This window comes from Diadema antillarum, unplaced genomic scaffold (genome assembly GCF_040938485.1).
Source record: "Diadema antillarum isolate AM-2024a unplaced genomic scaffold, OU_Dant_1.0 seq00001394_RagTag, whole genome shotgun sequence".
NCBI lineage: Eukaryota > Metazoa > Echinodermata > Echinoidea > Diadematoida > Diadematidae > Diadema > Diadema antillarum.
The window spans coordinates 340185-363770 of NW_027272149.1; the positions used below are offsets into that span (position 1 = coordinate 340185).

The window sequence follows — 23586 nt, forward strand, 5'->3', positions numbered from 1 at the left end:
CGAGGGGTAAGGTAAGAAGTTGAGGTCAAAATGCTCAAAATTTCACAATTTTTCCAAATCTATGCATTGCCTGAAGATATTTTCTTGAAACATAGTGCATACGTTTGTTAATAAAGAAAAATTCTACAAAGAGAGTTAAGGTCATGAGGTCAAAGATCGAAGGGGAAGTGAAAATATTAGTATCATTTTTTTTTTTACTCCACATCTCGCTAATTTTTCATGGTTTCCTAATGCAAATTATGTGAAACTGTCACCACACATTTCCCAGACATTGGACTATAGACCTATTAGGAGAACCAGGCATTATTGAGGATGCAAAATTCTAGTTTGTTTAATTTCTTCTTATCAGACTCAAATTCTGTGCAAATTTTAAGCTATAGACAGATTTGCATTGAAATAGACGAGTAAGTCCTACTGAAAAAAAAAAACCCCGACAAAACGAATATGGCTGGAACTAACGTGATCTCAAAATTCAATAGCCATATATACTGTACGGACATAACGGTGGTGAATATACCATTTACTATAAAGTAATTATTAGCATCGTGAAATTAATTCACAGATCTCTTGAAGTAACTATATACATTACATGTAATATGATTACTTTTCAGCTGATCCAAATTTACTCTGGTTACCTAGAATATAGGGGATCTCAGGCGGTATACAGTGCAAATATAACTATTAAAAGCAGTGGAGCTCGCAGTAGGTTATAATGGACTTTTTTATTATTCACAAACCCACTCTAGAATAGGCACACACTCCAAGACAAGTATAGCACTTCCATACGGGAACCTGGATGTATGTGTAGTAAGTCTACGGGCATTACAGAATCCAATATGTAACAGGTTAACAACATCGCAATATATGTTGGCTTTGGACAGCGCAGATGAAATAAGGAACAACCAATATCGGCGCTGTAATATCAATACGAATCCATCATCTTGCGCACAATTCTAATTCATTGTCAATAGTCGTATTCTATGTGCAAACACTCTTATTTTTTCTCGTTGGACTTTAGACCACATTATTAAAATCTGCAGTGTCATAAATTGGTATACTGTGTGTGTGCCACTCATAGCAAGCACTCGAAGAGACAGACGGAGCAACGCCCATGTACATGCCAGACTGCCAGACCGCTTCTTCGATTTACACTCATGTGTGTCGTACGTGGATTAAAGCCAAGCATTTCAGTGTCCTATTAATGCCGAAGACCAAGGAGACTGAAAAGAGGGTTAATTCTACGGATTCACAGCAGATAGGACTTTCTGCAGACACATTATACGAGAGGTCTTAGACAACCAGTGTTTTAGGTTAGCATAGACCACTCAGAGTAAACATTCGTGTGCATGGCTACGGGAGACTCGCTGAAAGGAAAGTCGACAGGACACAGGGAATCACTCTTAAATTGACGTTAGCAGGTGATATGAAATGTTACTAAGATGTAGACAGTAGCGCTTGCATTCGTAGAATGAAATCATGTTTATTTGTGCTATGCATCTCAGGAAAGCTTTGGGAGAAAGATTAGAGTTTCTTCTATCAATATTTTTTTTTCTGTATGAAAACTGCGTGTATAAAAATAAAATTAGTTCCCCTTCCCCATGTAGTATCAGCTTTATATTGCTATAAAACGCCAGAATTACCTACTTTTTAGTTCATTGACCTACTCCCCCGCCAAAAAAAAAAAAAAAAAAATGATGAAAATGAATATGTTATAGGCAGTTTGCTTTATGGAGACTTCAGAATTTTGTAGAGAATGGGTTGATGGTGACAGTAGGGTTCCCTCTTGCTTTATTACATTCGGTAACTGAAATTTCGCTGTCATACCTCTTCCCCTCTCGCCCTCTGTCACCTTTTTTAAAATTTCTATTTATCTTTCCCTCCTTACTCACTACCAGCTCCCTTTAAAGGTCCAGATTACCTTTGGGAGCAGTGATATCAAAAATGTTCAAGATATCACATTTGCTGCATATGTGTAGGTCTGTTGTATCACAAAACATCCTACCATATAAACTTTTCACAATAAAGCCTAAAATATAATGAAATATCACTATTTTGCTCACTTAACCATAACTGTATATGGTTTAGTCTGGAAGCATTCTTATCATAACTATCGTTCACATTTTGAGTATTTAACAAATTACTTACATCGATTATACGGATTCAAATTGAGTAGATGAATATAAGAGCGACCCAAGTCCAATTTTTGGCCAAATTCAGTTTGACATCGGAAATTGTACCTTATGCATGGACTCATCTTGTGTATAAATGATAAATCCTAATTACCCCCGGAAATGCCTGAAATAAATGAGTTAAATCTTATATGAATGTAAGAATGAAGGACTTGGGTCATTCTTACATTCATATTATAGCGCCCTCTCTCGTCCTTCTCTCATCTCTATAGCAGAATTGCATGTATATGAATCAAAGAACGACCCAAGTCCATATGAATCAAAGAACGACCAAAGTCCATCACACAAAATGGCGTCTCCACAATTAATGTTAATGTCAATTGTCATAATGATATATGTTTTAATTTGTATATACAATGTTGCCTTCCCATCACAGTTAAATAGAATATTATTGGACAAACAAAAAAGATATGAAGTTTTTTTTTAGTTTACTCGAAATGGTCTTCCATGGACTTGGGTCGTTCTTATATTCATATACTCAATTTTTACAGTGGTTGTTTCTATCCCAAACCCACATTTAAGAACTATCTAAAAGCACTAATGCTGGATTTTTGTTTCATCTGCAAATGATAAAGTATGCCTTTAACTTGTGAAATGTTCTAATGTATCTCGTCTGTTTCGATTATCTTTGAAGGATCAGCAACAATGTCATCGTCTCCTACAATGGTCCAATTAGTGCAGCACTGTACTAAGGACCTCAAGGACTGTTACCGTGTGGAACGACGTCACGTCGCAGTGGATGCACCTAACTTCAGCGATCACGTTGATTTGGATGAAATCTACACAGATTTGGCTCTGATAGACCAATATGGCGAGACGATAACGTACGAGGATCTATTGTCCAATTCTAGGAGGCTTTCAAATCGCATTCTGATCCATGGTGAGGGAGGTGTTGGTAAAACAACTCTTTGCTCCAAGATCGCCTGGGACTGGTGTCAGGGAAGGATTCTCCAGGGTCTAGACATGGTGATCGTAATTCCTCTCCGAGATGTTACTGAGGGCATGAGTCTCGGTGGTATCGTGAAACGCTCTCTCTCTGATTCAAATGCAGCAACCGCAATCCAGATAGACAACTATATCGCAAAGAATCCGAGTAAAATTCTACTTGTATTTGATGGTTTCGACGAATTCAAGGGCGAAATGGAAGAAAAGAGCAGCAGTGAGATCATTCGCATTCTAAACTTAGAGCAATACAAGTCATGCAAGGTGATTGTGACTTCACGGCCGTGGAGAAGAGATGAATTTGAAATGCCGAAGTGTCTTCTCCAACCTTACACGTTTATCAGCGTCCATGGATTTAACGAGGAGAATTTGACAAATCATGTCAAAAAATACTTTAGAATTAAACAAAAGGAAACTCTTACAGAGAACTTTATAAGTTTCATGAAAGAGAACGATATCGTCTGGTCGAACATGGCTCCGTTTCCTATTTACTGTTCTATGCTTTGCCTCCTGTGGAGCGACTCCAGTGAAGAAAAACGAAAAGAAATACGAGATATGCAAACGGTCTCTGAGCTTTTGGGAGAAATGATTTCTTTCCTGAAAGGACACTACACATCAAAAGAGACATATAAGGCTGATGAGCATTTCAGGAAAGCTGGCAGGGCGATCCAAGACATTGGTGAGATAGCGCTGAACGGTTTACTTCATAGGGATCTTTCATTTCCCGAAGAACAATTCAAAGAGTGTCAAGATGCAATGGAAACATGCTGCAGAGTGGGAGTTTTGACAACGGAAAAGAAGGCAATCAAGGGGCCGCGTCGGAGCGATGTCGACACTCCGTCGTTAATTGCGTCAAGGGTGTCGTTTCCCAGCAAATTGTTCCAAGAATATGTTGCAGGGATATATGTAGAACATGTGTACGCCGATGATCCTGTCAAGTACAACCAGCTGAAGCAAACACTTCTAAATCGACACAAAGAGTTCCGCTACCTGCTCTTTTTCGCCTCAGCTTTACGGAAAGAAGTGGGTCTTGATATCATCAATGGCTTGACTAAGTGTGCTGCGCAGGATTTCTGCGTTGACGTTGCGTTCGAATGCCATACTGGAGAGGCCGCAAAAGCATTGGGAGAACGATGGGAAGAATTCAGTGTAAAAAAGAAATTCTATATTTCAGAACATACAAATACGGGGGTTGTGTTCGTAGTGCACAACAACCAGGTGGTAAGTGACACTGCTTGTACACAGTAAGTATAGTAGGAACCATGCACATATGAAGTGATACAGCCGGGAATCAAATTTCTTAGACTATGTGAAATGGCAACTCAGCTTTGAGTTTGCATCTTAACGTTCCTCTGTGAGTGCTTGAGAGCAAAATCTTTGAAAGCATTATTTTACCCTAACCCTATAGTTATGCCATCTGAAGTGATTACACGGTCGGTCATTGCTAGGTGATCCGAGAGGAAAACTTCCGTGCTGTCCGGAAAATTCATTTTAAATGGTTTGGAATGTCTTCCTAACATTATACTTTTGTGAGATGAGATGGCCTGTGATATAAACGAACGTCCGTTTGTCGTCTCTCTTGTGAATGAAAATCGAATATCGTGATGTAGGGTGTTTTTTTTTTTCTAGTTCTTTCTATTTCTATTTGTATTTCTTCCATAGAGGTCTCAAAAAGTTTGACTGATACAAGCAATGGCTTGCCATGACAGAACAAAAGTGACATACTAAATGAGAAAAGGACAATTGTTTCGCACTCCAGAGAAATCAGACCCATTTTCGACAGCTTCTATCATGTTATTTTAATTCTATTACGTTTCCAACAAAACTGTCCTACTTTGGCAAAAGGAAGCAAGTGACGTTTTTTGATTTCTGAGACATTCGGGTGGCAAAAGAAACCAAGTGCACTAAATTGCATGGAAAATGACAAAACCAAGCAATCTACATGATAACGAGTTTCTATGGGATTATTAAAATTCTGATTGTCATAAATGCATCACCATATCACTCGCACAAATATCGACTTTCTTTCTCTTCACAAATTTCCATATTGACCGGCCTACCCAAAAACATATTTTCCTCATTTGTAGCATTTTTAATCGATATGTCACTTGCTTCCTTTTGCCAAAGTAGGGCAGAAAAGTATAAAGTACAATTGGTATGCTATTTGCATAATACAAGCGAAATCATAGGGTCAATTTATTATCTCCAGGCATTTCGCATACAGGCCCTACGTTTACTACATTTCAGGGGTCAAAATATAATGTTCAGGGATTTTATCCATTACCATAAACTAGGAGTTATTCAATAGAAGCAGAGAATCAGTAATTTCTTCCTTCTGAACTTTTTTTCCCCATGTGACGTCTACAGTTGTGTGGGGTTTCATATATTATGTTGTATTTCCACTTTCCCGGGCAATAAAACGACATGACAGTGAATGTTCAGCGTTTTCCCATTTTAATCGACCACTATGACTATATAGCATAACGTACACTCTATCAACCAATGTTTGCTCCTATTAGCGGTCATTATCTATTGACCATCCCAACTTCGGAAGGATTATGTCACGTGACCTGGCAGAGGGAATGTGCTCGAGCCGTGTGCTGCGAAAAGTACATATAAGCTACTCACGATTCCACAGGGATTTCTACAAGATCCTTGCAGACAGCGCATCAACATGCCAGGTAAGATCTTCAACGATTGTTCCATAATTCGTGTATTATGACGGCAATGATTATTCAGAATGTACCTGGGTTTTTTTTTGTTGTTGTCTCTCTCTCCCTCTCTCTCTCTCTCTCTCTCTCACTTTTCCTTCCATCACATGAGTTTTATAATCATAGGCCTTCCTAATTGAAATGTCAGCACCTCAACTGCTCCCAACACACTTGTAGCACAAGCAATAACAACGTCCTCTTAACTCTGTATGTGCAACGTTCGCAAGCTCAACTCTGTCGTAATTCTGCCATAACTCTGCCATTATGAAAATTTACATATTCTGCTCAAACGCACAAACCCGACCTAAACGCGTCTCGAACAATTTCATTCCCGTCACATGTACATGTAGCCTGCATTAGATGTTTGACTATCAAGAGGTGTTCTCTACTTGATTTGCAAAATTGAATCTATGATTCTGTTACTGTTTTGTGTGAAGGAGTCATGCCTTTACAACATTGTAGCTACTGGTCAGTTGAAATACAAACAGTCTTGAAGTTGTCATCCATTAATAGAGGAAAGTAGCGTGTGAAAGCAAATCTTGTCATTTCTCTCCAACTTCGTTCATTCCATGTCCAGGGTAACAGAAATCTTAAAATAAGAAATAAGGTTATACAGACTTCATACAAATCATGTTTCCCAAAGCATGAGTACCTTGCTGTCTCAGAATAGTGTAGCATATATCAACAGGGGGACGTTACCGCACAAAAATCTATAGCAACACGCCTGAGAGTCCTTGGATTATTATGCTAGGGGATACATGCCTCCTGCATCATCGTACACGTATAACTCATACTTTCCTCTTTTAATAGGTCCCACTAGCATCGTAAAAGTTACATTATTATAGAAAGAGAAGGAGAGAGAGAGAGAGATAAAAAAAAAACCACTTTTGTGGTGCTCTTGGATAAGTCTTGTTCTGGAGGGTCCAGAGTTGCGCAGTTCTCGTTATCGCGTCCTCACTCAGCCTACCGCGTATAGTCGGCGAAAAAAAGAATCGATGAAAAGGGTCCAGAATTAGACTACTCTTGGATGCGCCTGTGGCAATCACGCGGATATGCCCACATATACAATAAGTGCAGTGGGCTTCTTCAGTGCTTGTGATTTATCTTATACACGTATTGTGCGTTCATGTTATTATGTTGAAACACATTTCTTTTTATATTTCATGACTTTGACTGTGTCATTGTTTTTTTTTCACAGATTCAAGATCTGAGTTTGTTCATTTATACCTGGAATGACAGCCGACAGGATCAATCCCCGACAGGGAGTGACATGGCCCAATGGGTGTGTAAGATGCCCAGTCTGTCAACTTTCAGACTGACATGCAACAACGTGGACCTCGATTTCTTCAAAACAGTCGCCGCCGAAGCATCATTCTGTCAGGTATGTCACAAGAAGTCTTAGTATGATCCGTTGCAAAATCGTTTCAAAGAAACAAGTAATATGTTTTGTTTAATTGTAGTTCATTTATTAGGTGTCCACACAAATCATACAGTATTGTGTTTACAGCATCAGTGAATGGCAATGTAAAGTGACACATAGATAATAAGTTACAAGTTCAGTAAATACAAAAGCGTTTACATAACACAATATCATTTGAAATTATTCTCAAGGGTACGTTCATGACGGATTAATGAAATTGTGTCTGGATGGAGCCTACATATAAACAGATACTTAAGGAGTATGTTTCCCTAAAGACAATCCACACAGCACTCACACACACGCACTCTACACGCACGCAACTACACCTTGATAAGCGTCATAGAGACATAAATGCACATGCTAGAGGAAATGAATTAATACCATGTTTAGACCTCTTCTACAATCATGCCAAATAATGATATCAATATCTATAATTTCAAATCAGCTGCTGTTAAAATCAAATTAATTCATATTACAAGTTTTACCACGAATATGTTGCGAAAGAAGTTTATTATTTTTTTAAGCTTACATTTAGATGTATACCTACCGGGAGTTCGACGTAATTCACTATCAAAATAAATTCAATAATTTTGGTCCATTGTAAATAAAAGTATTCTGTAATATTCGTAATTTAGTTTTCAGTATATAAAACATACCACTCTGTCGTGTAGGGTATCTATGTATTTCTGTATTTTTCTTGAATAAAAACTCCAAACTTCAGGCAAATCACAATTATTCAAATCATACATCACGATCCTAAGTTCATTGAATACATATCGCCTATCTTTAAAATTGTACTTAAAAAGCGGATAAGTATGTGTGTATAAATTAATCCGTAAATACATTTTAACATTATTTGTTGAACAACCAACCAACGTATCGTAATATTCGTCGTAGCTGAGCTTCCCCATTATTCCATTAAATATGACAAAATCCTAGTTGAATATAACATCAGTAATGTTTTAAGGCGAAAAACAAAATTGATTTAATTCATAGATATTAAAGACCGGCATTTCCTAAAATCAATTTATTCAATTAAACGAGGCGAGTATTTAAATTCAAATTGTCGTCAATAAAAAAAACGAAAAATTATGTTGAAAGTACAGGACATATAAGGTTCTTATTAAAAACAAATTTCCCTTGAAAAAAAAAGTTTCTCAAGAGTCAATAAGTAACATCTTATATATAATGATTTTCTTTTTTCGAATATTCAACGATAATTTGTTTGCTTGAGTCCAGTTTAAAAAAAAAACACAATTCTTTAGTATGTTTAGTATGTTGGGGTCTTTATGAGAAAAATCTAAACATCTAGATCAGCAAATGAAAGAAAAGTCAAAAGTTTAGAAGAATATGTTATGTAATTGATATAACAAAGGAAAGTAAGGGCCCTTATTAACGATCCTTGAGGAACACCGCATGTTATATGTTGTAAAGACGATTCATTATTATTTGAATAAACATATTGCTGCCTACCAGACGGGCAACTTCTGACCCACTCCAAGGCCTTCACACGTACCCCGTAATAATCTAATTTGTAGAGAAGAATTTCGTAGTCAATCGTGTCGAAGGCCTTGGAGATGTCCAGAAGCACAACCACAATGTGTTCATGATTATCTATTCAAGAAACATTTTTTGTTGTTCTTGTTTCAGTTAAATAATATAGCATATCATGTAAAGGTGAGTGTTTTTTTTACACCAAAACCAAATTGCGTTTAAAGAGATATATTTTTTTTCTTAATAAAATCAACTTTTTTGGTGAAGTATTTGAGAAAAAAAGATATATATATATATATATATATATATAAAGATATTGTTTGAGAAAATTAAAGGATGTCCCTTAAAAAAAGCAACAACGGTATAATCTTTGCTATTTTCATCATTGAGGGTGCGATACCACTATCAATTGACAGATTGAAAATGTATACCAAAGGAGAAATTATTTCCAAAGCAACACCTTTTCATATATTATTCGAAATATTATCAAAATCCAAATTACTTTTAATTTCACTGGCTTTGTCATATTTTAAAACTTCATTTTTATTTGTGGTGTTAAAAATAACGATTCAGAGATGGAATTATGGAGAAAAGTGTAAAATGAATTTGAAGGGAGCAATAATTATTTCACCAAATCAGAACCTATATTCACAAAGTAATTATTAGATTCCTCAGCTATAATGTGATGATTTTTTTTCTTTCAATTCCAATACCTATATTGTTTTCCCTAATAATGTGGGAATTATCCGTATTAAAAACGTTATCAATCCCTCTCCATGTTGCTTTAATATTTTCATAACATTTATCAAATTGCTTAATAAAATATTCTTTCTTTTTAAAACGTGAAACACTCAACGAGATATGTTTATATTCAACGTACTAAAGTCTTATTAGAATCACTAGGATTCTTTTTATATTATAAAATAACATTTCTTTTATTCACACATTTCAACAAGAACTTATTTAACCGTGACTACATAGGGACTTTTTTTTTATAATCATTCTTTTTCTTAAAAAAAACACAACTGAATCATATCAAGTATTGCACAAATCTAGAAAATTATTAAAAGAATTATTCACTTCATCCTCATTAAAGACGTTACTCCAATCTGCAGACGCTAGTTTGGCTTTAAACAAAACTATATCTAAACTTGTAAAACTATTCTTATTTAAACACTTGTTATTTGAAAATATAAAAAGAGAGTCTGAAAATCGACCAAAAGAGTCGGAGTCAATGTCTATAGTAACAAACAAAGAAGCTTGAGAAGGCAATGTACTGTATTACGCAGGGAAATTAGGGACATATGGGTAACGGTTAATCATGAAAAGTTCATGACATACGATCATTCACAGATTAAAAGATAGAGAGATATATGTAACGATTCGAATTTTTCGGATACAGATTAATCCAATTTCAGTTGTGGGGCAGAGGTTAAGCCACACATGCAATGCCTGCCTGAAGAGAGACTTTAACTGTTTAAACAGTTCCTCTCTAGTAATTTAAATCGCCTATGATGGGAAATAGCAGGGACGTTTTGCCGAATTATTTTACACGCCGAGGCGCATTTTATTTACTTATTAATGCCATTATTATTATTATTATTATTATCATGATTAACTCGTTATTATTTTTCTTCTTGGGCACTTCTATTGCCAAAAAGTCCAAACACCATCTGGTGAACAAGTCGATAAAAGATTTCATAGAAAAAAAATAAATTTCACTTATCAGGGGCGCTCTAGCCTTAAGCCAGTGCGGTCTCGGTTTATATCCCCTGTGTCTGTGATTCGAGAATAACTGCTATACAGCAATCAGCACGGCCGGAGGGGCCGCAGGGACGGCTGCAGGCCCCGCCGACGCTGCTCGGTGTAGCGATTACTGCTAATGTCTTGTTGTTGTTGTTTGAATTAATATGGCGTTTACCATTCTCCTAGGAATAATTACGCCAAATCTGTATTCATAAATCACTTTACATATCAAATTTTACCTTTTATGTGATCTTGCATCCCAAATCTAACAACAAGTCACAGGACAATGATTTTCAGTTAAGAAAACTCTAAGCTTCAAAATGATGCATAGTTTACTTCAAATGGACTGCCCTAACTGAATCTAAATACTGAAAAGAAAGCACACACTCTGGAAAAGTTTGAACGGAGAAAAGAGGCTCTGAAGCACACGGTCCATTAAAGCGCTTAATCTTTACCAAGCCGACAACAGTGCTAGCTGTGTGATGAGATGGACAAAATACAGGATATAACAAACGGAGCAGCAAGAATGAAGAAATTATTTAACTAAGCTGAAATTAAGCATGCTTTGTAAACTATTTATGTCCACAATTAATGCCAAATATCATAGCAGTAGCATTATCCTTATAGACGTTATTAGATTCGAAAGTGAAGAGTACGGAAGGATTTCAAGAAATGAAAGAGGGCATCTTAAAGATATTGCTGATCATTCTTCTCCCCCCCCCCCCAAAAAAAAAAAAGGTTCTAGAAAAACTGCTGAAAACACATTTTCCCATTCATGCTATGATCCCAAATTTAAGAATAATGTACAAAAAGGATAGGTCTTTTAGAAAATCGAAAAAAAAACAACAACTAAAGATTGACTCGGTTGACCCAATTCACCTGTTTTGAGTTATCATGTCAAATTAAAGGGTGCGACTTTTTGTTCGTTTTCTCATGTATTTTCACATATCATTTTCATTTTTATTAAAGATAATTTAACACATAATATATAATAAATGGATTTATCTCACTGGCCACGGTTGAAGCTGCCCAATCGACAAAGAGTAACGGAGAAATACAATGGAAAATCCTGCAACAATCTTGTGAAAATGAATATTTGTATAATTATATTGTATGTCACAAGTCTTCATTTGCCCCTACAATGCTTCAGCAACAAAGTTTTTTTTATGTTTTCTTTTTTTTCTTGAAAGTGCCAAGTCACTTTTTTCTTTTCCGTTGTTTTTCCTTTGTAATAGCAAAATATGAGGAGTTTTTTTTTTGCAAAAACCGATAAGTCCATATTTGCCAAATGAAGATATTTGCGATTAAGGGTCAAGAAAAATAAAGAGAATAATGAGAAAATTTTTGCTTCTTTTGACCATAACTTCAAAAATGTACCTTTATATGTTGTGACGAATATAACATTCAAAAAGTGTTATTTAGTACTTTATGACAGACACCGTACTTTAAAATCTTCAAAATGGACTTATCGGTTTTTGCGAACAAACTCTTCTAGTCAAGGCGCTAATTCCTGTAAGAGGCTTGATTAAGGAGTTCGTTCAACCTACCCCGCAGAAAAGGTTTGACCAGACAAGGTGGTAGATGGGACCTCTATGAACATCCCCAGGTAGTATGTGGTTCCAAATTGTGGTGTCAGTAGAATTTTACTGGCCACTTTTCATCATGATTTGTTGGAACAAATGTAAAAGAGTCTGCGCACGCCAAGACTATTACACGCACCACTAGCACTGCTACAGGCGCCAGTGCCAGTGCTGCGTGTAGTAGTCTTAGCATGCATATACCTTTTCTTCGATAAACAAGGGTTTTGCCTGCAAACTAACTTTTTCACGCCAAGCTGGGTTAGGTGTAGTGTAGTTTCTAGCCGTTTTTATTTCGTCTTTATTTCAAGAGTTCAAGCAAGCCGAGTGAGAGTGCATACCCGGTGATTGTGACGACCGAATCGCAATCACTGGGTGTTTGCTCTCACTCCACTTAGCGCAATATATACAGCGGGCTTCTGCATAATACACAAGCTGCAACTCAGAGAAATAGAGACGAAGAAACGGCTAAATATTAAGACTAAGGTCGGTAAACGCTTGTCGCTATTTGGGGCACTGAAAACGACAAACTCACACAGTTTTTGCATTTATTTCATGAAGAATTCATCAAAACTGCATAAAACTATATATGTACATGTTGCTAGAGATGTCATCCATACAATGGGATTCATTGTAAGTTATAATATTGTGCATGGTTACCATGGTAACCGGATGCCTAAAGGTGACTGGTAACCCCCAAAATGCCTCCTGCTGCTGCAAACATTGTTCTTTTTTAATCTTATAGATGCAATAAAAAAACCACACACTTTTTTATTGATTTTCATTAAAAAAAATTTCCCTGTTGCCATGGCAACCAGTATTATCCAATCAGAATTTAGTTGTCAATAACTCAAAAACTAAATCCCATAATTTCAAAAAGCTCAATAAGCATGTCCTTCCTTCTGCATAAAGTGTACGACATATGTGAAGAATATTTTGAAGCATTCTCAAGTTACAGCAAATTTTGTAAGCAAAGGCATAATAAACGGCCATTGAAAGAAAAATATCATTTCCGAATAGTAAAATGCATGAAAAAGTTGCATCCGTCGTACTTTCAACACAAATTTGACTTCAAAGCATAGGCAAATGTATATAGTTTTTAATAATGTATGGACACAAATTTCCCATAAAAATAAGATGAATACAGAAAGCAAAGCCAATATTCTATAGTAGCTCTTTCGAGTATTTACAGAGCGATGGTTATTCAAAACAATCCTGGAAAAGAGCAGAGGAAAGCAATTGATTGTTTATGTTCTTAAAGGAAGTTTATTCAAGAATATTGATAAATTCCTTTCTAAAGAAGGAATATACACGTGCGCTGGATTATCCATCAAAGAATTAAGCATACTTTTGTGTTCGTTAGCTATTGTAAAATGTATATATATATATATATATATATATATATATATATATAGAATGAAATGAAATATCATGATATGTAAATTTTATTCAAAACGTGCAGTAATGAATTAATGCTGAGGAGAGAATGAGGGAAAAATCTTGGGCGTCTTTTCCCTTTTTATCCAGACTAATTTTACAGTGTAGAGCTCATCTTCAATGAGTGATGTGCACGAAAGGCAAAAGAAACAAACCTGTCTAAATTCCAGATATTTTTGGGAGTTACCAATCACCTGTAGGCATCCGGTTACCATGGTAACCATGCACAATATTATACCTTACAATGTATCCCATTGTATTGCTGACATCTCTAGCAACATGCACATATATAGTTTTAAGGTGTTTCGATGAATCCTTCATGAAATAAATGCAAAAACTGTGATAATTTTGTCATTTTCAGTGCCCCAATAGCGACAAGCGTTACCGACCCTAGTCTTAATTTCTAGCTGTTTTTATTTCGCCTTTATTTCTCTGAGTTACAGCTTGTGTATTGTGCAGAAGCCCGCTGTATTGCGCTAAGCCGTGTGAGGGTGCATGCTCAATGATTGCCAAAAAAAAAAAAAAAAAACAAACGGTTCGGGCGTCACAATCGCTGGGTATGCACTCTCACTTGGCTTGCTTCAACTCGGAGAAATAAAAGACGAAATAAAAACGTCTGGAAACTACACTACACCGACCTCAGCTTAGCGTGAAAGTTAGTTTGCAGGCAAAAACCGATGTTTGTCGCGGAAAAAGTCTTTGTACGCTAAGACTATAACACGCACCACTGGCATTGGCGCCTGTAGCAGTGCTAGTGGTACGTGTAGTAGTCTTAGTGTGCGCAGACGCTTCCTCGAAGAATATGGTCATGTCGCAACTAAGATGGCCTGTAAAATTTCATTGATACCACAATTTGATATCACATACTACCTATAGGGGTGTTCCAGAGGGTCCAACCGACCACCCCATGCAGTCAAACCTTTTCTGCCGGGTGGGTTGAACTAAGTCATTTTTTTCTGGGTCGCTGCACCTGGACCATTCGTATGTTAAGTATATTAAGAGTTTTAGAAGTAGATTTATAATTGGTGTTGTATTATATTCGTATTACATAATAGGTAGAGCTTCATCGACGTCAAGCTTTGCTTATGATGACGGTCCCTTGTATTGATTTCTCCTTTGTTCATAAATATAGTATGCCTTAATGATACTGTTTTGATTCATATGCCATTACAAACTGATGTTGTTATGAAAATGACATTTCTTGTATTGATTTGTATGTTAAATTCTCCTTTTTGCATACTCTGCATCACTTTGTTTTCATTTGCTATTGTATTTGGAGGAAGAAAATGCAGAAATAAACCAACCCAACTAACCAAGCAACTTTTGCGGGAGAGAGGAAAATATTGGTGGCACAACAACATCATGTCACACGTTCTGACAACACACAATTCACCACCACCATATCACACTATATAATTAAAACAACAAAACCTTATACTTCCCTTGACCGAAGCGCCATCATCCCAGTCTCGATCCATCCTCTCCTCCTCCAACGAAGGCCAAAGAGGCCACACCCATTTCTCACAAATGAACATTCATGAAAACACATTCAATCACCCTTTATGAGTCCTAGTTAATAATGTTTATGCTTTATTTCCGTTCGCTCTTTTTCTATCCAGATACAAGACCTGAATTTGGTTTTAGTTGGCAGCTGGGATGACAGTTCTCGACATCAGTCCTCGGTGGGAGGTTACTTTGCAAAGTGGGTATCCAATATGTCAAGTCTTTTGAGATTCAGTCTGACTTGTTGCAATCTCGACTGCGATTTCCTCTCAGAAGCCATCGCCTCAGCATCATCATGCCAGGTACTGATTGCTGTAACGTCTGACTACGTACGAATTCCCTTTTTTTTTTTTTTTTGGTTGAAACGGTGATTATATGTCTGAATATTTTTTTATTACGTTTATTCCAGTCATTCCATGTGAGTACCGACGGTCCCTAGGTATATCTATACATTGTGTTTTCTTTTTCGCCAAAGAAGAGAGAAAAGAAATAAAAACCAAAGAAAATAATGAGTACAGTTCTTCATTCGCGCACTTGACCTCAGCCTGTTTCCACATAGCATGATTGTGTGCGTTTGGAAGTAAACAAGAAGAAAACATGCAAACATGCATAACGTCGAGGATGAGATCTATAATTGGGAGCCACATGTTGCACCGTCGATTTCTTTACTGAGTTTCTCAATCGTATTGCGATAGCGTGCAAGGGTACGACTACGAGAAGGTGTAAAAGCGAAAAGTGAAGAGAGATCCCGCAATAATCATGTGACAATAACATTTGAATGTAATATTTGTATGAATACGTTACGAAATTGTTTGTGCCTTCACGCTTTTGCATCAACGTTGTTTTTGTTCACAGACATTTTATCAACAGGATTATATCTACATTAGAGTATATTGGTCATGTTTGCGCCATATTTTGGTTTGTTAAGTTATTTTTTGTTTCTTTTCCTTTTCTCCAGATACAAGATCTGGAGCTGGCTTTCGACAGCTGGGATGGCGGTTCTGAACATCAATCCTCGATGGGGGCTGAATTAGCCCAATGGGTATCAACTATGCCAAGTCTTCAAAGCTTCAATCTGAATTGCCTCTATCTGGATGGTGGTCAACAATTCCTCGCAGCAGCCGTCGCCTCGGCATCATCATGTCAGGTACGTCCTATTAGACTAGGTGTGATTTTCATTCCATCAGACGACTAAATAAATGCACATGTGTTTCACCAAAATGTGTGTTATGTTTATTTCCGTTAGTGCAAGTATACGCGGCGACCCTCACTGAGTACCTATTGCACACTGTAGCAGTAGTTACTCATTCACACTTCAGCTTAAGACTGTTGTCACAAAACACTGCTTGCTGACCAGCTTTTATTTTCATTTTTCTTTGTACCATATTACACCTCTGACAATATTTATCTTACACATAAACATTTATGGGCTCTGCAGTGTCTATAGAGTTATACACTCCATACTTGTAGTAATAAGGAGTCATAATAATCTCAAAATACCTAACAAATCACAGTTGATAAAGATGAAGGTATAGTGCCCTCACATAAGTATGCGTGATTTGGTGCTGGAAAAAGCACGACAAAATAAATAAAAAGGAAAAAAGCCGCATAGATTTTGCATAAGTGAACTTACTGAGCAAGTTGTCATGTAATTGAATTGTGGTTCTGCGTGACTGGAATATATTAAGTGAGCCACGGATGCATTCTTTCATGGTCTGTGTAGTATATTGAATATACCACCTCGACCATCTGAAGCAAACCTTTTAACCATGGAGTGTGTGGTTAAAAGGTTTGCTTCAGATGGTTGAGGGATGACATCTGCAAACACACACACACACACACACACACACACACACACACACACACACACACACACTTCATATTACGTTATTAATCTTTGACTTGATGAACGGGACGAAGAGATGCTCCAAAGATTGAACATTCGTATGGGCAGGAAGAGAGAGAGAGAGAGAGAAGCAGACAAAAAGACAGGGAAAGCAAGTTCGAGAAATAAAAAAAAAATCGATATTAAGACATCTTTTGATTTAAAGGGATCGTATCATATTGGTTGAAACCTAATTTGAGGTGTTTTTTTTTTTTGGGGGGGGGGGAGATAATGAGAAACCTCTAATGAAATATTAAAGAGCATGTAATTTTATGAGGACTTCAACGTTTATTTGATGAAAATTGATTTTTGAAATGGCAGAGGTATCTAAAAAAAGAGCGATTCTAATAAAGTGTGGGACCCACACTTTATTACGATCGCTTTGTTTTACTGGATTTGTAGATGTTTCAGTTATTCCAAACCTGATTTCCATGAACAAAAAAAAAAAACTTTTAGTTCCTCGTAAAATGGTAGGCTCTGTGATAAATCATTAATCTCGCAAAAAGGTAGAAGCCAAATTCTTATCTCCACCAATACTTTACAATCTTTTTACCCTTTAAGGAAAGGCTTGTTTTTATTCCCATGTCCATGAATGCATGGAATTGTTTCGCGGCATATTTCACGCTGTTTTCACGGATACTGGAATCTAAGTGCATTTACATGCAAATATTTGTTCTGTCCATTTATATATTTGTTTGTTTGTTTTGGTAAGATTTTTCTATTGACATTCAGGTAAATGTGTTGTATGAATTTTGTAATTTGGCCTGTACATTACTTGGTTGGTGGGTATTTCTGCAGATACAAAATTTGACGTTGACCTTTCAAGTCTGGTGCACCGATGCTGGACATGCGTCCTCTGCGAGCAAAGATTTGGCCCGTTGGGTGTGTACTTTGCCTCGTCTTTCGACCTTTAGTGTACAATACTTGCTTCACGAGGATTTCTTCATCACAGCAATGGCGTTTGCGGAGTCCTGTCAGGTGCGTAACATCTAACTGTGCCCCGTGAATATGTTTCATTTGTAAGATATAATCGGCATCAAATATTTTTATAATATTATGACGTGTTATTTTTATCATTATCATTCGTTCATGGTTTGTTTTTGTTTTTTAAGTGCTGCCGAGACAAGGAGCATAATCACTCCCAACTATACCCATCTGATATAAGGTCAGAGCTTTAAACATGCCTAAAAAGCACATACACATTTCATATTTTGCGATCAAAATAGTGAAGTTTTTTTTTTTATCGACATCAGCTGTTTCTAAATAAAATTTATCACAATCCTGATGGTTCCAGAGTCATTGAGAAACAAAAGCATTTAAAAAAATGTTTTTTTTTTTGTTTTTTTTTTCTTCAAAGGGACTGCTTGAATGTATCAATTCGTCGGCGGCCACCCGAACAGCTATATATCAAATTTTCAAATAAGAATGACATTTCAAGATAATCGCGTTTGAAATTTACCTCATTTTTATGATCGTGATTGCTACACTTTTATGTCTGGCATTACCATTTTTGCAACATGTAAGAGTTTGATTCTTACTCTAATGTGTGTTGTATTCATTGAATCGTATTGTTAGGAATTATTTTAAAAATCGCGAGAGATCTACACATACATTCTTTTTTTTTCGGTTTGCAAGGACCGTTGCCATTTACTATGTTACGACAATTTTATTGACCGCGCGCACTGTACTTGCGGTCAACGAACCGCCGTATATCAAAAGATCACGCACAAAGTCTATGCGTCCGATATACGACCACGGTTTGTTGACTGCACGCATTACGTTCGCGGTCATCCGAACCGTCGTATTATGTAAGACACCGTTTACAGTGCGAGGCTCGGCCGCGGCTCGGCCGCACCTTCATTTCAGTGTAAACGTGCAAAAGGCCAAATGCGAGGCCAATTTTTTTTTTTTTTTTTTTTTTTTTTTTTTTTTTTTGGCCTCGCATTTGGCCACGCTCTGGAGGTGGTCTCGGCCGAGGCCGAGTCGCGTCCGAGCCCGGCCTTTTTTCAGTGTAAACGCAAACTGAGCCAAATGCGCGGCCAATTTTAGTCTGGCTTCCAAACCCTCTGCCTGTACTATTTCGCTGTTCAGGATATTAACCCCCTCAACGTCGAAAACTAGTATAATTTAAGGTGTTTTGTCCTGCAAAGGATTTTTTTTTTCCTTCGGCAAAGGCCTTTACCCGAACGGCGACTTCGTCGCCACGGAATTCAGTTGGCAAAGGGTCTGAAAACGAGACAATACCAAATTGCGTTTTGTTTACAAGCAGAGCGCCAATACGACAAAGTATTGAAATGTTTGAATCAAAAGCGCGGCCGAGCCCGGCAGTGTAAACGGACAAAATTGCGGGGCTCGGCCCCGCAATTGGGGCTAGGCTCGGCAGCGGCTCGGCCCAGCCCTGCACTGTAAACGGGGTCTAGGACGTGAATCATCCTAAATGTACTATCAGCACTAAATGTAATATCTTAACTCTACATATCTGTAATAACAACTCTAAATGTAATACATTTTAACCAGGGCCGGCGGAGGGGGGGGGGGGGGGTACTTCCGGGTTTCAAAAGCTAAGAAGCAAAAAAAAAAAAAAAGAATGGAGGGGGGGGGGGGGTCATAAGCGCAAAAACATAACCTTACCGCGTTGACACTTAAAGATCTCTATTTATTTGTTTTTAATACCACTTGCGTACTTGCGGGATGAATAAAAGTGGGGGGGGGGGGGTGGGATGGGGTAAAGTGTTGACTGTATAATGTAATGCGTGTCAACCCTTAGTATTATTACCATTAATTGTATTTAAATCGAACTCGTTTAATCATAATTAGACTCGTGGCGTGAAAAGAGACCATGGTTACAAATCAACCAATTATTCTTCTCATCTCTCGCAGTGCCAATTTCAGTCAGACTTCACGATCGGCGGCAATCACTGACACACCACAGAGTATTAAAGAAACCTTTCCTACTTTCATGATTTAAAACACCTGCGCTTCTCCTGGTCCATGCTTACTATACTCTAGTATCATGTCGTGTTCATCTTTGCGACGATTGATTTATAGTTATCTTTATGATGGAGAGTCATGTCTCTTTCAATGTCCGGATGGGTTTCATTACACACAGAAAAATATGAAAATCCATGGCGGGGAGAGAGCAAAAATAATTAAGTGTGCTTGAAAATGTGTAGGCCTATATTTGTTTGGTTTTTCTTCTATATTTCCTTCAGATCCGCGAATTTTCGATAGAGCTTACCGAAGGTTGGTCAGGAGCAACAATAGCAGCAGGAGGCTTTGCTAAATTTTTGTGCTGTATGCCCCATCTTCAAAGCGCCCGTATCAAATGCAAAAACCTGCCTCGGACATTCTTCACAATATTTGCTTTAGAGACCTCAAGCTGTAAAGTAAGTGTCTTATGATGTGTTTAGTGTCGGTGGAAAAATGGGGGAAATAATTATCACACAAGAATAATAATGTCTCTGTGTGCAATGGACAGAATGTTTCATGAAGTGAATGGATCAAACATTTCACGAATGGAAAACATTCATTTTTTTTTTATAACGCCTAGAATAGATCCTTGTCATTTGATGCTTTATTGAGACCTAGAAACATGAGATCGCGAGAGTGCTCACTGAGCGCTTTACTCTAGCGCGCAGGCTGTCCCAAACACACACGCTCGTCAGCTCAAGCGTTTAATCCGCGTAGTGTTCCGGACTCTCAGCGAGAGTGCAATGGAGCAAATCATATGGATCCAAAACTGCACGGTGAATGGAGCCACAATTGCACGGATGATGACGTCATAGTGAAATGGGCCGAATGATCAATGTCAAAAAAAAAAAAAAATCAATTGACGAGGATCTCTTCAGGTGTTATATAATTCACACCTGATATGCGGGAGTATAATTCTGAAGTCTTAGCGGTTGTTGCGGCCGCAACAGTTTGTGACATCTGCGGCCCTTCCCAATAAAGGATAATCTGAAGAGATTGCCCCCATTTTCTCTAGTTTGCAATAATGATGGATATATAGATTTTTATATAGATTATAAATATATATAAGATATATAGATTTATATAAGATATATAGATTTATGTATCCTTTTCACGCATCCCATCATTTTTTTTTCAATGAATTCTGTCGAGGATCACTGGATCTGTTCTGTCTTTCTGTCCGTTGTATTGTCTTCCTGTCTTGTCTATGAGTCCCCCTTTATTAGTTTCGCCGTCCCAGTTTCGTTTTCTGTTTACTCGCCTGAGTATGTATGTCTGTTTGATACTCTATCTTCCTAGAGGGCTTCCAGACTTTTTTCTTTTTTACTTTATTCCCAGTCTTTCTTCCCCTTTTTGCATCAGTTCAATTTCTATTGACATTCTGTACCTGAGGGGCCAACATTCTACAAGCATTGTCTTTTTAGTGGGTCCCTCCATTTTTCGATGTCTTACGTATTATGTCGTCTTTATCACTTCAGTCAAGTTTCATTACAACGTATTTCTTATTCCAAGGTTCCTCGATTTTATTTTTCTCAATTTACTTTGTCTTGACTATGCAACCTTATTCTCTGTTACCAAAGAAAGTGAAATGTTTATGTTCTTTTCGAAAAATGAAATAAAGCATGAATTGAATTGAATTGAAATATATATTTATATTTACTATGTTTACTTTGTGTATTTTGTATGCTAATCCGTGTGAGACATTGCTAAATAGAATTTTTAGGTTATAGGGTTTTGTCAAATTAAATGCGTTAATTCATGAAAACAATGTCTTTTTTGTACCGTTTCAATAATTATTACTGTTGTTCGCCAGTATTTAGCTACACTTTTTGCTCTTTTGTATTTCGATATTCTCTGGGATTTGTTATTTCCTGTCCACTAAGGTTCACACTTTCTATTTCTTTGACCAGCGTCTTTGAATATTTGAGAATTAATTTCCGACACTCTAACCGTCTCCGTTCACTTTGTACACGTTTTAGATTGAGGACATTATCGTCAATGATAAGCCGCTGACCACCTTCCTCCGTGGCAAGTAAAGATGTACGACGCAAGTATGTACATTATTCTTAAGCATCTGGATTTTCCTTTAATCTACTGAATGTGACACACATTCGGTATCAGATGGTTTAGTGCACAAGAAAAGTATGCCTTTAATTTTAATCATCCATACGTTAAGTCTTCAAGATGTGTGTACATCCCCATTGGCAGGTATTAATGGGAACAAAATAAATGAGTCATGTCCATTTCTATAGTGCGCTGTATGAAGTAGTTTCAAAACTATACTTGATTATCTCTACCTATTTCAACTTTGGTATGAGCATTTTCCTCGCGTTTTGACCCACAACAGATGTAAAGAGTAGAATATCTTATTACAGGTCTTTCACACGCTTTTGATCTTTGATATTCCCCTATTCTAGTTTAATCTCTACATGCCATTATCATTGTCGCACGCAGATTGACTTTCTGTCATTACAGTATATAGCGTAGATGACATTGTCATGGAAAAACTGTTTCCAAGCATAAAAGACGGTGGATCTTTCCCGAAAGAACCTGAACCAGATAAGATTTAAATACGTATACTTGTTAACGGATACTCTGGATGACATGGAGGATAAGGGAACGTACACCAGGAAGGAGATAAAAACAGCCCGGATAATGGTGTCGAAAAATCAGGAGAGATTTAACCCTAAACAACAAAAAGTCACAGCGTTCTTACTTAAACTCAATGAAGCAAGGAGAGGATTAGAAACAGGAGATGTAAGGAAAGGGAGGGTGTCCTCGACGACGAAGAGTCGTTTTGAGGAAGACATTCAAAAATCGATCATTTTAAGAGAGTGGGAAGGCAATGGGAGAGTTCTGCATGATGTAAAAGAGATGAAAAGATGAAGACGAAAAGCCATTAACGAACAAAGACACAGTGAGTCTCAGAGAACCTCAACGAGTTGCACTGCTGATCTGAGAACTCCTGGCTAACTGGTGCATGTATACACAAATTCGAAATTACAAATACACGCAGAAAACAACGTTGAAGAGGAGATGAAAAGATGAAGATGAAAAGTCAATAATGGATGAAATCACAGAGAGTCTCAGAGAGCCTCAACGAGTTGGCCTGCTGATCTGAGAACTCTTGGCGAATTGGGGGATGTATATACCAAAATTAGAAATTGCAAAAACCCTGCAGAAAAAAAAGCGAGAAGAGGAGATGAAAAAAGGAAGATGAAAAACCTTTAATGGACGAAGTCACAGTGAGTCTCAGAGAGCTTTAACGAGTTGTACCACTGATCTGAGAACTCGTACATTTGTGGATTCCAAGATCAAATGTCATGGAAGTTTTATTTCAAGCTCGAAATAACAGAATGGAACAGCAATGATATTTTAGTATTGTATTTAATGTTGTACATTTATATGGAAGAGTGTTTTCGTTTGAACACAATTTACATCTTTTATTACATAGTGATAAGCGGTAAAGTTGACTGCAGTCAGGCGTCACACACTTTGTACAATATTCTGTTCAGATAATCATAGGCATACGAAAAATGCCATTGTGCACTGATGCTAGCAAAATGGCATTAAGTGTTTCTTTAAATGTCATGCAAAGTGTGTGGGTTTTTTTCCGTGTTGTTTTACCCTCGGTGCCTTCCTTTCTTTATGTGTCCACACCTGTTCTCAAGCATGGTGGCCACAATCTCCTACCGTACATTCAAGTTCGAAG

The 23586-nt window shown here is 37.3% G+C and overlaps 1 protein-coding gene across 2 annotated transcripts; it reads left to right on the forward strand.

Annotated features, from left to right (window-relative positions):
- Window positions 1-1134: 1134 nt before the first annotated feature.
- Window positions 1135-23044, forward strand: LOC139708987 (uncharacterized). Of its 2 annotated transcripts, none has more exons than XM_071620955.1 (9): window positions 1135-1418; window positions 2824-4352; window positions 5651-5812; window positions 7041-7223; window positions 15136-15321; window positions 15978-16166; window positions 17703-17882; window positions 20117-20290; window positions 21854-23044. In XM_071620955.1, exons 2-9 carry the CDS (start codon window positions 2835-2837, stop codon window positions 21908-21910), a joined length of 2649 nt encoding a protein of 882 aa, XP_071477056.1. In that variant the 5' UTR covers window positions 1135-1418; window positions 2824-2834; the 3' UTR covers window positions 21911-23044. The 2 variants fall into 2 exon arrangements, with proteins under 2 accessions (XP_071477056.1, XP_071477057.1); XM_071620956.1 differs by having other exon boundaries at window positions 1135-1310.
- The last annotated feature ends 542 nt before the right edge of the window (window positions 23045-23586 follow it).

What these genes read in the sequence shown, in the direction of transcription:
- LOC139708987 (XM_071620955.1), top strand. Translation starts at nt 2,835, where the DNA reads ATGTCATCGTCTCCTACAATGGTCCAATTAGTGCAGCACTGTACTAAG. An exon ending in ACAGCGCATCAACATGCCAG is followed by an intron (nt 5,813 to 7,040) that starts GTAAGATCTTCA and finishes TTTTTTTCACAG; the next exon opens with ATTCAAGATCTGAGTTTGTT. An exon ending in CGTTTGCGGAGTCCTGTCAG is followed by an intron (nt 17,883 to 20,116) that starts GTGCGTAACATC and finishes TATTTCCTTCAG; the next exon opens with ATCCGCGAATTTTCGATAGA.